Source organism: Carica papaya, chromosome 5 (genome assembly GCF_054855325.1).
Source record: "Carica papaya isolate Zhongbai chromosome 5, ASM5485532v1, whole genome shotgun sequence".
NCBI lineage: Eukaryota > Viridiplantae > Streptophyta > Magnoliopsida > Brassicales > Caricaceae > Carica > Carica papaya.
The window spans coordinates 12,273,772-12,287,975 of NC_142313.1; the positions used below are offsets into that span (position 1 = coordinate 12,273,772).

Here is a 14,204-nt window from a genome sequence, read left to right on the forward strand (position 1 = left end):
TAATTAATCGATTTATGTTATCTAACTCTCTTGTATTTATATATGTGTGTGCGCGTGTGAATGGTGAATATTCTTCTTATTATTAGAATCCAATTACGGATAATGAATGAAAGAGATGGAAATTCCATTTTCTAAAACTTAGATAAAGATAAGAAGCACAACGAAATTGCTCAAATGCATTCATAAAAACATACGTACATGAATATTTTTACGTACATATACACATAAGTAAACATATTCACATTAAATAATAGACAATTAGGAATGATTTGAATGCCATATATAAGAAATATAAAATATATATATATATATATAGTCAAAATAAATTATAGTTAACAAGGTACAACATGCATTTATATAAGTATCAATGATGCTAAATTGAAGAGAATTTGACAAAGATAGTTATTAAACAACCTGAACTTTAATAAAATGATACAAAGATCATTCTATCTGCAACAAATTAAAAAATAATTAGTTCAATATACTCTAATAACCTCCCCTTAAGGTTCAATATGAATAAAATCTTCTAGTACATAAATATTATGTTGAAGTTCATCATGTGCATGGAAATTAATGGAATGAAAGCTAGAAGAAGGAGAAGAATTATTACGAGAGTTAATTTATTCATATTGGTTGTCATAATCTGTATTATTTTTTTATAAAAAAATATTATATGTGACATTATTTAATTATGCTGTAAAGCTATGAGAATAAAGTAATACAAAGTTATAAGCATTGTGTGATGAATTGAATGAAACAGAAATTCCAATAAAACTAATATTTCTGGAGGCACACAATTTGTGAGGTTGAAGATCATAAATTCAATACCTTTTGATGAGAGAATGATAACCAAGAAAGATATATTTAGTGGCACGAGAGGCAAACTTTGGACGATCGGAGTTTAAAGTGGAAACATAACATAAATAATCAAACACTTTGAGATGATGAAAAGTGGAAACCGTGGGGAACAAAAGTTCAAAGGGAGTTTTATTGTTGATGATCGCAGAGAGTATACGATTAACGAGGTATACAATATGCAACACATAATCTACCTAGAATTTGATAGGTAAATAAGCTTGAAAGCGTAACGATCTTGTCATATTCAAAATATGTTGGTGTTTTCTTTTAACTACACTATTTTGTTGTAGTGTATAAAGATAAGAAAGTTGATATATGACTTATTTGTTAGTACAGAACTCAGACATATTGAATTTTTTACTATTATCAGATCTAATACATTTTATTTTACTATAGAATCGTGCGTCAATATAGGCAAAAAAATTAAGTATCATATGCTTTGTTTCTCGTTTTATCTTCATATGGTACAATCATGTATATCGACTCTTATCATCAACACTGATTAAAAAATAATGATGAACATAGAATGAGTCAATAGAAAAAAGATCCAAATATCAACATGTATTAAATCAAAGTAACAAAAACTTGTAAGAATTGCTTATAGAAAACGAAGGTTTTCTTTACTTAGAAAAGTGACATACATCACAAACAAAAGATGAGAAAGGAATTAGAGAATTATCTATCTGATGTAACACTTGCAATCTTTATGAAGAATGATGACTAAGATTGAAGTGCCACAAGTTGTGTTTATTAACAATAGAAGAATAATGAGAAAAAGTGACTTATAAATAGAACAAACAAAATGAGATTACTTTACAACAGAGTTTATAGTGCTTAAGTTTTTGAATCTTGGAACTTTAAGATGATATTTCTAATGTCTTGCTCTAGTTAAATCAATCCTCTTTTGGTTGTGAATATCTAATCGACACAATAATCATGGTTGAATCTCAAAAATATTAAGAATGTTTTAATAGCTTATTAATGGATATCAAGTCAAAAGTAAATCGTGGAACAAATAAAGCATTATAAAGGATAAGGTTTAATGAAATAAACACTATACCAATATGTGTGACTCTAACTCTCTAGGAATTTGGTAATTTAGTGAACATATTATCAACTAGTGTATGTAAACTAGACAGCACAATCAAACTCACTATTTGATTAGTAGCTCTATAATTAATAATAGAATCATCAATTATAAAATAGACAAGAAAATGAGTGATTTTACCTAGTTTAATTATATGCTAAAAGGTAGTAAAATGTATTGTTGATATAAAGAGTGGTGGATATAGTATTTAGAATTACTGATGGTTGAATGAGAGACAAAAGCTTGTGATACTGGTCTTTAGTGAAAGATAAAAGCAATTCATTTGGACTACCTACACCGTATGTTGAATCTGATAGGGGAATCAATCACCTCAGTTTCTAGTTCAACCATTTGAGTGCTAGTTTGATTTATACTAGACATATTTAGAGACTTGGGCTTATAGTTTTGGTGGATAACCATGCTTTTTTAAATATTTACTATGTGATCAATAAATACACAATATTTGTAGGTTAGTCTCTTACTGTTGTTAACTCCACTAGTTTCATAATTAAATTTCTTATTTCCTCTTGAATTGTTGCTAACACTTGATTGAGAAAATTGACCTCTATCTTAATGAAATCAAAATGACATATAGAGACTTATGTACTAAGACTTATTTCATGTTGTAATGCAAGTGAAAACACCTTATTCAATGAAGATAATTGCTTCAGAAGTAGGATTTATGACTGCACAACACTGAAAGACTCATTTAATCCTTTCATAAATCTAATTATTTAATCAACCTCTTCATATTTTCTAGTTGTCATTGTTACATTACATGCATACTGCATTTTACATTCATAAAAAGACATTAGCCTCAAATTTAATAGTTCATTCCACAATATCTTTAACTGTGTGAAATATTCTGTAACAGAATATGATCTTTATTTCATCAAATAAATCTCCTATTGGAGATCAAGTATTATGACAATATCATTCTATAAAAATATATCATTAAGATCTTTCCATAAATCTCTCTCATAACCTATCTATATTACACTTTGAGTGATAGATGGAGAGAGTGACCTCATATTCCACGAAACTATTATCATATTGCATCATTCCCATGCTTCGTACATAGGATCATCTTTATGTAGAAGGTATAAAACCATCCATAACTTTCAACTTATTTTTTGAGATTAAGACTATCTTCATCGACCTTGACCAATAATAAAAATTGTTACTTGTACATATGGTTAAAGCAATCTAGAGTGAAGGACTCTTATTTGGATGAAGAGAAAATGGACGTGCCAAAACTTTCTCAATAGCAAAAACAATATCCATGACTATTGTTATGAAATCTTGAAGTTGCAATGAAAAATCAAAAGATGACAACCCTGGGCTTTTTGACCTGAACTAAAATCAAAACTCAATCAGAAAATTTTTTGAGCTTTGATACCATAAGAAAATACAGCATGCATTTATAAGTGTTAATAATGTTAAATTAAAGAGAAATTGATAAAGATTTAGAGTGAATTAAAGAGACAACTTGAGAAACAAAAAAAAAAAAAAAAAAAGAGGAAAGAGAGAAAGTATGTCAGAGCATTTGAGAAAATTGAAGGAATTAATTTTTGTTCATTAAAATAAAGGCACTTGTATAGAGAAAAAATGGGTAATTATAAAACAACCCTGCAATTTTAACAAAACAATACAAAAATCCTTCTATTAACAGCGAATTATAAAATAATTAATCCAAATAGTTATAAGGTATAGGGAACTAAAAAATAAATTGTTTGCTAAAAACTTATATAATTAACTAACAATTTAAAAATATTTTTCTTTCATATAATATTTTTTATTTATTTTTATAAAAATATATTTTTAGATTTGTATATATTATGAGTAACATTATTTTAATTCATATATTATAAAATTCTATATACATTAATAATGACAATACAAATAAAAGTGATTACCTTAACATTATTTATATTCAATAAATATAAGTTTTATTTTTTATTAGATATATTTTTATATAATATATTTCTAAAATATGCACATAAAACAGAATAAATTAATATAATTGTATTGATTATGTATTTCAATAAAAAAAAAACTAAATATTGATATTAATGACGTGGGGACGTGGGATCGCAATCGGAGATGGCGATTTTCACCATTGTTTTTTTTCTTTCTACTGTGGGCTGTCTTCTTTTTACAACCTTTTTATTTTCTCCCTACTGTAATTCTTTTCTAAACTTTTTACCGTCCTAGTAAAAGAGGGGCACGGCCATCCAGTTTTATTTTCTTCTGGAAAATGTTACACGTAGCATAAGATATATTTATTGTAATATAAATGTCCATTTCAATAAAAAAAAAATTTAAGTGCAATCTAATATATAAATAGTTTTATTTACAGAAATACATAAAAGTTATATGTTTATAAAATAAATAAAACCAAATTAAAATCATTTATTAGAAAATACGTAAATAATATTTGAAAAATGTTATATCATTAACAAATTTTTTAGATTCTTCAAATAAACTGAACAAAAATTTACAATTTAAAAATTAAAAATATTACACAGTGAGTTAATAAGATAGTGCGAGAAAGCACACAGTAATCTGGTAAGTTCATTTTTGCAACTATTTATTTACTATAGCGGTAAAACTGTTCTTGGAGGGAAATTAAAATTTTTACCGTTAAATTGAAACAGAGAATATATTTTATTTCCAACTGAATTATTTTTTTTGTTTTATGCAGGACAGGTCCAAAGTAAGGTTCGGGCCATGATCAGCCCAATTTCATATCTGGACTATGCCGAAAAGAGTAGGTTTGACTCGCTCCTTCCTGCCTGTTTTACAGATACAACCAGGAAATTGAATATATATATATATATATAATGAATATATTTGAGTTTAGCTACAAAAAATATTGATTAAATTTACATGATATTTAATTTATTTTAAATATTTTAAGAAAATTATAAAAAATAAATTCAACGAATATAAAATTCTTTTAAAAATCTGATAATTTTTTTTCAAATAATTTACATTTCATATTGGAAATTATGGATTTAAAAATAATGACTTGATTTATATTTGCGGGTATAATTTTAATTAACAGGGAATCAAATATTTTAATTTTAATTAATTACTTATACTATCAATTATAAAATTTATTATTAATTAAATTATTTGTAATAATTACATAATTAAATAATTACTTAATTAATTCGTGTAAAAAGCAAAGTTGAGAAGATATTTGGAGGTCCTAACCGATGGACAAAATCAAGTACAACCTATCCTATCGTACACCATAAATTTCCTATCCAACTGCCACGTCGGCACTCTATCTAGATCATACACAACAACGAGTGGTTCTCTTTCTGCAAAATTCTCCCCCCCCCTCCTCTTCTTCCCTTCCAAGTCCCAAATTATCAGATCTCCCCTTACACCAAATTCCCTCGCAACAAAATCCTCCTGTAGAGGTTGAAAGCAGCCATGGCTTCCTCTGCACTCTCAATCTCCTCTTCTTCAACTCTCGTCGATGCCAAGTCTCCTCGCCAATCCTCTGCTGCATCGCCTCCTCAATGTGTAACTCTCCCTACACTCCCTCCCCCACCCGCAGCTCAGTCTCAGGGCCGAACCTTCAAAACCACGGCTTACTGTCAGTTTTCCATCTAATACACATAACATTTGGTTGATTAATGCGCGTATCGGTTGAATTTAACCGTGCTAAAAAGATCATGCGTATTTTTTTTTTTTTTTTTCATCAGGTCGTAGGATTGCTCGCAATGTAATGGCAATGGCGACGGGAGAGGCTCCAGCGGAAGTCGCCGCAACAACTGAGCTGCCAGAGTTTGTTAAGACGATTCAAGAAGCCGTAAGATCAGATTCTTGTTAGTTTGAGTTTTTTGTGTTTTGATTTGGTGAGTAATTGATTTGTTGGTGTCCAGTGGGAGAAGGTAGAGGACAAGTACGCAGTGGCTTCGCTTGGAGTAGCTGGTGTAGTGGCACTTTGGGGATCCACAGGGATGATCTCGGTGAGTAATTAATCTTCTCTGTAATAATTATCAAATTATATGTTTTCCAATTTCGAATTAGTAGAATAAATCTTTAGTATATGTAATTACAGGCAATTGATAGGCTTCCTTTAATTCCTGGAGTTCTTGAAGTTGTGGGCATTGGATATTCTGGGGTAAATTCAATTTTACTAAATCCACCGACTAATATCAAAAACAAATTCTTAAAAAAAAAAAAAAAATTGATTGAAATTCGTCTAATGAATCCACATTGTTACCTTTCTGTGCAGTGGTTTGCATACAAGAACCTCATCTTCAAACCAGACAGGTGAATGTGAATCCCATTTTCTTTAGAAAATTAAACTAAAACCATATTTTAGGGAAGCTTAAAGAAATATCTCCATTGTAGGGAAGCTTTGATAGAGAAGATAAAAAGCACGTACAAAGAGATAATCGGGAGCAGCAGCTAAAATCTAAGAGGAGGATTGCTGTTGAGATTAAAAAAGAGAAAGGTAAAGTGAATGCCTTAAAGCATTTTTCTTGTACTTCATTTTTCTAGCACAAATTCCTAACCAGAGCAAGCTTCCCCCATGTAATTCCACTAGTTATCCTCTTTTTTTACAAGCCTTCGTGTAATTAAATAATTTACTTCCCCTCTTTTCTTTGTTCCTTTTCTCCACCTGCTTAAATTGCTCTTAGTCACTTGTTATTTGAACATGCGTAAGACAACTAAAATTCCCAAACAAAAAGTATTTATATCTATAAATTATCAAGTAATTTTTCTCTCATGGCTGTTCAATACTAATTGAAACATATGAAGGAAAAACATGATCAACTATGAAAAACCCGTAGTATTCCTACAAATTTGATTAGTAAAATTTTTCAGTGAATTTGATGTATGTTCTTTCTCTTTTCTGTTTATAGAGGTATTGACATACTAAAAACATAATGATAATTAAAATATTTAATCAATCCTTGTAATCAATGATATTTGAATTTTTACATTATTTATTTTGATAGAAAAACATGTAATGGAATTTATGATTATTGTTGTAGACATTATATATGATATTTTTATTTAATGTATACTGTAATTAATACTATTCTAATTTATATATGACTGAATGCTATGCATAACAACATAAATATTTTCTGGTATAATTTATTTCAGAAATTCAAAACCAAAATATTTGTATTAATTATATATTTAGACAAACATAAAGAAACACATACATAGTGTGTATTGGAAAATTAGTTGTAATTAAATTACTGCCGCATCATGTTTAAACATTTAAATTTAATTCATAATAAGTGAAGCTGTGAGTGTTATATTGGACATAACTCCTCTTTTTTTTTTTTTTTTTTTTTTTTTCTGAGAAGTAATTAAACCTTCACAATAAGTCAATTGCCCAAACTAAGCCTGTATAGAGCAGATAAGTATATCCACGTTGATGCATATATACAATACGAGCAAATGGATAACATCTAGCTGCTTGAAATAACTAAATAGGTCCTTGACAGTACAAACATATAATAGAGTAGGGACAAATGCTTAGCACTTGGCGCCCCGACGTGTGCAATCTAGTTACCATAAAAAAGTCATCAATACACAGTAAAGTAAAAACTTGGCTTGTCGAGACTAGCCTTGGTTGATACACCTCGGTAATGGCGCGCAAACAAATTCATGCCTCAGAAATATTTAGTCATATAAGAATACACATAGTATGACCCTGCAAGATGTCATGAAAGAGGTCGATGAACTACCTAACATGCTCCCACATGGCTATAAATACAATTACATCATAAAAATCATAACTTATGGTGTAACAAAACAATAGCCAGAAAATATATAATCCATAATAAACTCATAGAACCCAAAGACAAAACAAAATAAGCTAGAGAGAAACAAAAATTCAGTCATTTCTAGTTCGTATATAACGAAAATTTGGGTACTATACACATAGAACTATGCTGCCTAAATCCTAAAGATGATATAATTTGATATTTCTATCTACTCTTGGTTCACTGCATTACCGTTTCTTCCATACTACAAACTCGATTGGCAGTAAAATCACGGTACAAGAGATTAAAGATAATAAAACCCATGATGAAGGTAGGTTGCGCCATGCACAACATGTAAGTCTTCATGCACGGTGATGATGTGGATCAGATACAAGAAAATCATGCTTTCTACCATACCATACCCTCGGAGAATGTTGAATAAATAATTCAGAATTATGAAAATTATAAATTGTTGCTTTCGATTAAAATAAATTAGCAGTTATGAAAAAATTAAAACAAAATAATAAAATAATAAAATAATAAATATTAAAATTTAAATAGTGATTAAATAAAATAAATGAGCAGTTATATGTTGCCTATATATAGGTTATATGTTGTTGTGTAATAGTATCTCATTCTAATTGAATAAAAGTTTTATATTTTTCTCTCTAGTTATCTTCAATTTTATAATTTTTTTATCAGCAACAACCTCTTATCTTTAGTTTATTTTCAACAACTAGTATTATAGTCAGGTTCGAGTATGAGCGTTGCTACTATCGTAAGGGTTGTGGAATAAAATTGAGAATGATTATTCTCAATTTGTTATTGGGAAATAACTAACACCAACAGAGATAAAGATATTGGAGGAAGGTCAAATGAAGGGTGCCAGAGTCTTGTTTCTCATACAATAGGATGTTGCAGAGAGTTTGTTCTCTTGGATTATTGGTGCAACTAGATCGAAAGAAGCGTGGGATATATTGTAAGAAGAGTTTTAGGGATCCGCAAAAGTGATTGTCGTAAAGTTACAGAACTTGCGCAAATAATTTCAAAATTTACAAGTGAAAGAGTCATAAAAAATAGAGGAGTATTTTTCGAAAATGATCGAAATCGTGAACCAAATGCGGAATTATGGTAAAAATATTACTGATCAAAATGTAGTGGAAAATTTTTTAATTAGTTTGCCTGAATAAAAGTTTAAATTTAATCAAGAACTTTATCATATAAATTAAATAATAAGATAATAAATATGATAATAAAAATATCATTATCACATATTAAAATAAATTATCAAACAAAAATGTATTCAATATATGACACGAATAATTAGATCTTGTGCATAACAATTATATTCTTAACAGTGATTGTAATTGTGGTGTATAAATAATGTGGTTTAGTGCTTTAGTGTCTACGATCTAAAGAACATTTATGCTTTTATCTAATTTCAATAAGCGTTACTTAAAGTAAAAACACATACCAGAGAACCATTACTGGGCTTTGTTCCTTTGATGATTCAAAGGATGATTGTGTCATGTTCATTAAGGATTGGTTCTATTAAATGAAGGTCAATAATTGATTGTAATGTTCCTTGGTCAAGAAATGTTGCTCTTTAATGTTAGACTGACCATGTGATTCACAGGAGGAGCCTTGATTAATATTTATTTGTTTTTTTGGCCTTGGGGCTTTTATGCCTTTGATTGCCCACGAACCCTATAGCATGTCTTAATAGTGTGTCCTAAAATGTGGTAGTTAGAGCAAATACTTTGATGTGAGCATATATATGGCTTGAACAATTTCAACAACCATTCAAGTCAAGGAAGCTAAGGAGACCACGAGTTAGATTATCAAAAGGTAGTTACAACAGTTCATATGCACTCTAAGAGAGAGTTACATGACAAGGCCTATACAAGTGGCGACTTTGAGCTTATACTCTTTATAAGTCATGACATGGGTTGTTCAATGGTAGATCAAAGTATTTTGAGCCATAAACAGTACCCACATAAAGGAAAGCAAAGCAAAGCTTGAAAGCCTCATTTGATGGACTTGAACTATATGAGAAAAGTATCACAATAATAAATGGACTAAGCATATGAATATGGGCCAAGAGACTTAAGGAAGACTTCCTTAATCATATCAAGAGACGGACTGATAAGACATAAGGGCTTGGACCAAGTATGTAAGCCCACAAGGGAAGAAGAATAAGCCCATTTAGTCAAGGGCAAAGCGTCATGCATCCTCATTCTAAATGAAGAAAATAGCCAAGATAAATTTTTGGAAAATCTCTAAATCTATGAGGGATTTTTTTCCCTAAGTAAGAAATATTTATTTCCTTCTTTTTCTACCTCAAATAAGTAATTAAAGTATCCTATAATCCAAGAGAATTCTATTATATCTTCCCAAAAAATATATATTAAAAATTTTAAAAAATCATGGATAAATTCACAAGATCATGGACGGATCCATATGATCATGGACGAATTCAATCCCTAAGGAATTAAGATGGAGAATAGATATCCTCTACCATCTTAATCATATATTGCGTGAGTAATTAACTAGATATAACATTTATAAAAATGTCTGCAAGCTATTGCTTGTTATTTACATGTCTAGTCACTATATTTCTAACCTAAACCTTTTCTTTAATCAAATGGCAGTATAATTCGATGTGTTTTATTTGCTCGTGGAATACAGGATTAATAACTATGTATATGGCAATTTAGTTGCCAAAAGGTAATGCAGTTACCTTTGGATGCTTGATCCACAAACTATTTAAAAACATATGATTCAAACTAACTCACAATAAATGTTGAATATACCCTTACTTTACCTTTATTGATGGTCTAGAAAATGTATATTGCTTCTTAAACTTAAAAGATACAAGTGAACTTCTAAGTAAAACAAAATAACCGGTTACAGACCTTCTTATGTTAAAATCTTACCTAATCATTTTCAATATAAGCATTTAATTTTAAATCAAACATGCTTAAATAAAACAAACCATGTCCTATAGTTTCTTTGATATATCTGAACACCTAAACTACATTTAACTGATGTTTTTTGGGACTCTCCATGAATTGACTTAAGACTTGAGCTGAATAGGCCAGGTCTGGTCTATTGAGAGTTAGATGCATAAGATTCCCAATCACCCTCCTGTACATTGTTGGATCCTTAATTGGCTCTCTTGCGTCTTTAAATAGCTTGCTATGTTGTTCAAGTGGTAGTGCTTAGACTCTGCCACCAAAGACATTTATATCATTCAAATGTCTAATGCGTACTTCTTTTAGTATATGTTTTTATTCCATTTTGGGACCTAGCTACTTCTATTCCAAGAAAGTATTTTAAGGTCCCAAAGTCTTTAATTTTATCTAGCTTTATTTTTAATTCATTTATCAAACTATCATCATAACCAACAACTATTATATCACCTACATACAGAAGTAGAGATATAAAACTCTTACCTTCTCTTTTCACAAAGAGATTGTAGTTAGCTTTGGATTATTGAATCATTACATGATGATGAATTATGAGAATTTAATATACCACTATCTGGACATTTACTTGAGTTCATACAGACTTTTCTATAATTTGCGTACTTTTTTTTCTCATCTTCTCGAGTGTCCTAGTGACATTTGCATGTATACTTCTTCATTCATATCTCCATATAGGAAATGTTATTTCTATCAAATCATTTGAGATGCCAACGCTTTATTACTGCTAAAGCTAGCAGCAATCTAACTGAAACTATCTTTACCACTAGTGAAAAGGTCTCATGGTAGTCTAGACCCTCTTTCTGAGTATAACCTTTTATCACTAGTCTTACCTTGTACCTTTTAGTAGACTCATTTGTTTTAAATTTCATCTTGTAGACCCACTTATGTCCAACTGCTTTTTTTTTAACTGGCAAATTTATAATCTTCGTGTTTTATTTTCTTCAATTACTATGAGATTTTATAGTGGATTTCTCCAATCAGCACTTTTGTTTGCTTCTTCCAAAGAGTCTGGTTCCATTTAGGATGCCACATCCATTATATATTTTTTATGTCCCCTTTCAATCTTGGCATGCCCAATAGTGATTGATAGGGGAATGCATCCATTTATTTATGTCTTTTCACTTCGCTTCTGAATTGTTGCCCCAATTCCTTATTTGTTCATGTATATAGTCATTCAAATATGTTGGGGGTCCTTTTTACTTTATTGGACTTCTTTCTTGAAGGAGTTCCATTAGTCTCAATTCTTTCATGTGTAAAGGTTTGCTATGCTTTTTGTTGGTCTATATCTGGGTACTCATCTTAAGCTACCCTTTTTATTGAGTTGATAGGTTATTGTAAAAAAATAAATAAATAAAGCATAACAAAAGCTAAACAATAACAAAACCAATAAAATTAAATCCATGTGATCTAAACCCTTTCAATAAAATCTAAAATAAGCAAGATGAAGAGACAGATGTCTTTAATCCTAATTTCTAAAAGACCAGCTAGAGAGGTCATAAAAAGCTAATAATGTGAAATACTAATATTGCTAAAGTCGATATAAAAAAGAATCAATAAGATCTTCTTTATCCCACCCCATTCAAGATAAAAGACCACTATTGAGTTTCTTTCTCATTTAATATGTGAAAACTCCACAAAATTCGTCTTTTCAATCTTATTTAAGATAGAATTTGTTGTGTGATTCATCATCTATGCTATTTCAATCAGTAGAAACCCAAGTAATGACCACCTCAAAATCACCCTCCATCACAAAATTTTTGTTTATCACCTCCTCTGTTGAGATTGTAATTTTAGTTGCCTCATTCTTTGCCAGTAATTCGACTTGATTATAATCTATAATGCCAATGCCCTTGGCAAAGATGCATCTAAAACCACCTTTCTCATCCCTCATCACCTATTCCATTGCCATTGGACCTCGCTTGCCATATATTGAGACATCTATATTTAATTCTTTATACCAATTGGTGGTAGCATTGAGTGGATAGTTTAATAACCTTCCAAGCATCCTCTAAAAACTTACTTTTTCAATTGACATAATCATTTTGTTTATAAAGTATCTCCATCTTGCTTCTATAAAGTTCTTATGCACCATACAAGTTTAATACAAATCAAAACACATCGTTTTAACTGATAAATTTGAGTAACTCAATATTTTACCCTATCTGACACAAAATTTAACAGTAAATACAATAATAATCAAGCTAACTCTATATTAGCTTAAGATACCATTTTTTTTTGAATTTTGTATTTCATAACCTTTTAACATCAACAAGGCACCCAAACCTTATTATTGAAATCTCAAAATGAAATCTTACTTGGCAGTATACTAAAAAAAATTAATGGAACTAGGGAAAAAGATAAAGTAGTATGGTTAGTTGCTTTTCAAGATTTTTAACAAGAAATACCCTAATCACATTAATTTAACTATTGATGTAACTTTTGTTAATTAATAAAAAAATATTTTAAAAAATTCCAAGAACAATATCAGAATGATTTCAAATAATCACATCATAATAAGAATTAAAACATTGATAACCACTCTTATCCATTTCAATATATTCTTTGATGTCTAGACACTAATAGTGTGACAAGTTAAAGTATTTCATCAACATTAAAAACAATTTTACTTAAAGAACTCCATAACCCATAAATTAGAAATAACAGATGTTGTAAAAGGCCCGAGACCTTAAAAGAAATAAATTTATAATTTAAATATGAAAACGAATAATAATGTTAGGGTTTACATTCCTTACACAGTAAATAAAAATGCCTAATAGGACTACATGAACGCCACTACTATAGTGACTCGTTAAAAGAAGCAAATAAATGATTTAAAGCAATAGATAAATATTCTAGGGATTAACCTCCACTAGCTCTTGAAGGAGTTTGGGAGGTAAACTATTTACAACCTTCTTACTGATCAGGATCTAGATCCTGTTCCTCTTGATATAAAATAGTTAAGAAAAGGGTGAGCTACACTAGCCCAGTAAGAATATTACGATAATTACTGATACAAAAAACAAAGGTTAATAAAAATAAAAAAAAACAAGTAATATAGACCTTAATTTAAGTAAATTCATTTATCATGAAGAAAATTGTTTATTCCATATTTACCGTTACGAGTTTTCTAAAAATCAACCTACGAAAATCAATATCCATATAACTTTTTAATTTTATGCACAAGTGAACAAAAAAGGACAATTTTCCTTTTTTACCTGCTTACTGGTACCCTTGGAGGTCTATAGGGATGTCTCCCTATGCGTGAACTAAATATTCATATTTATCAATTAACCGGCGGTCTCCATATCTCGTCCGGTAATGGGTGGTAAACATATCATTGCCTTGATACTCCGTTCGGTATGAGGGCGAACCATATCTCCCAAACTCTTTCAATATGGGATTTCCAAGCCCGTCTTATTGAGGCAATACTTACGGTAAAGTTCTCTATGTACCAGACCTGTAAGTCTTTTTTCAGGATACCCAATAAATCTTTCATGTAAAGATCTCCATCAATAAAACAAACAC

General features: G+C 29.8%; 1 protein-coding gene across 1 annotated transcript; it reads left to right on the forward strand.

Annotated features, from left to right (window-relative positions):
• Positions 1-5,278: 5,278 nt before the first annotated feature.
• PSI-P (photosystem I P subunit) lies at positions 5,279-6,567 on the forward strand. Its single transcript, XM_022041543.2, has 6 exons — positions 5,279-5,555; positions 5,665-5,771; positions 5,845-5,931; positions 6,024-6,086; positions 6,201-6,238; positions 6,320-6,567. Exons 1-6 carry the CDS (start codon positions 5,390-5,392, stop codon positions 6,378-6,380), a joined length of 522 nt encoding a protein of 173 aa, XP_021897235.1. The 5' UTR covers positions 5,279-5,389; the 3' UTR covers positions 6,381-6,567.
• Positions 6,568-14,204: the final 7,637 nt, after the last annotated feature.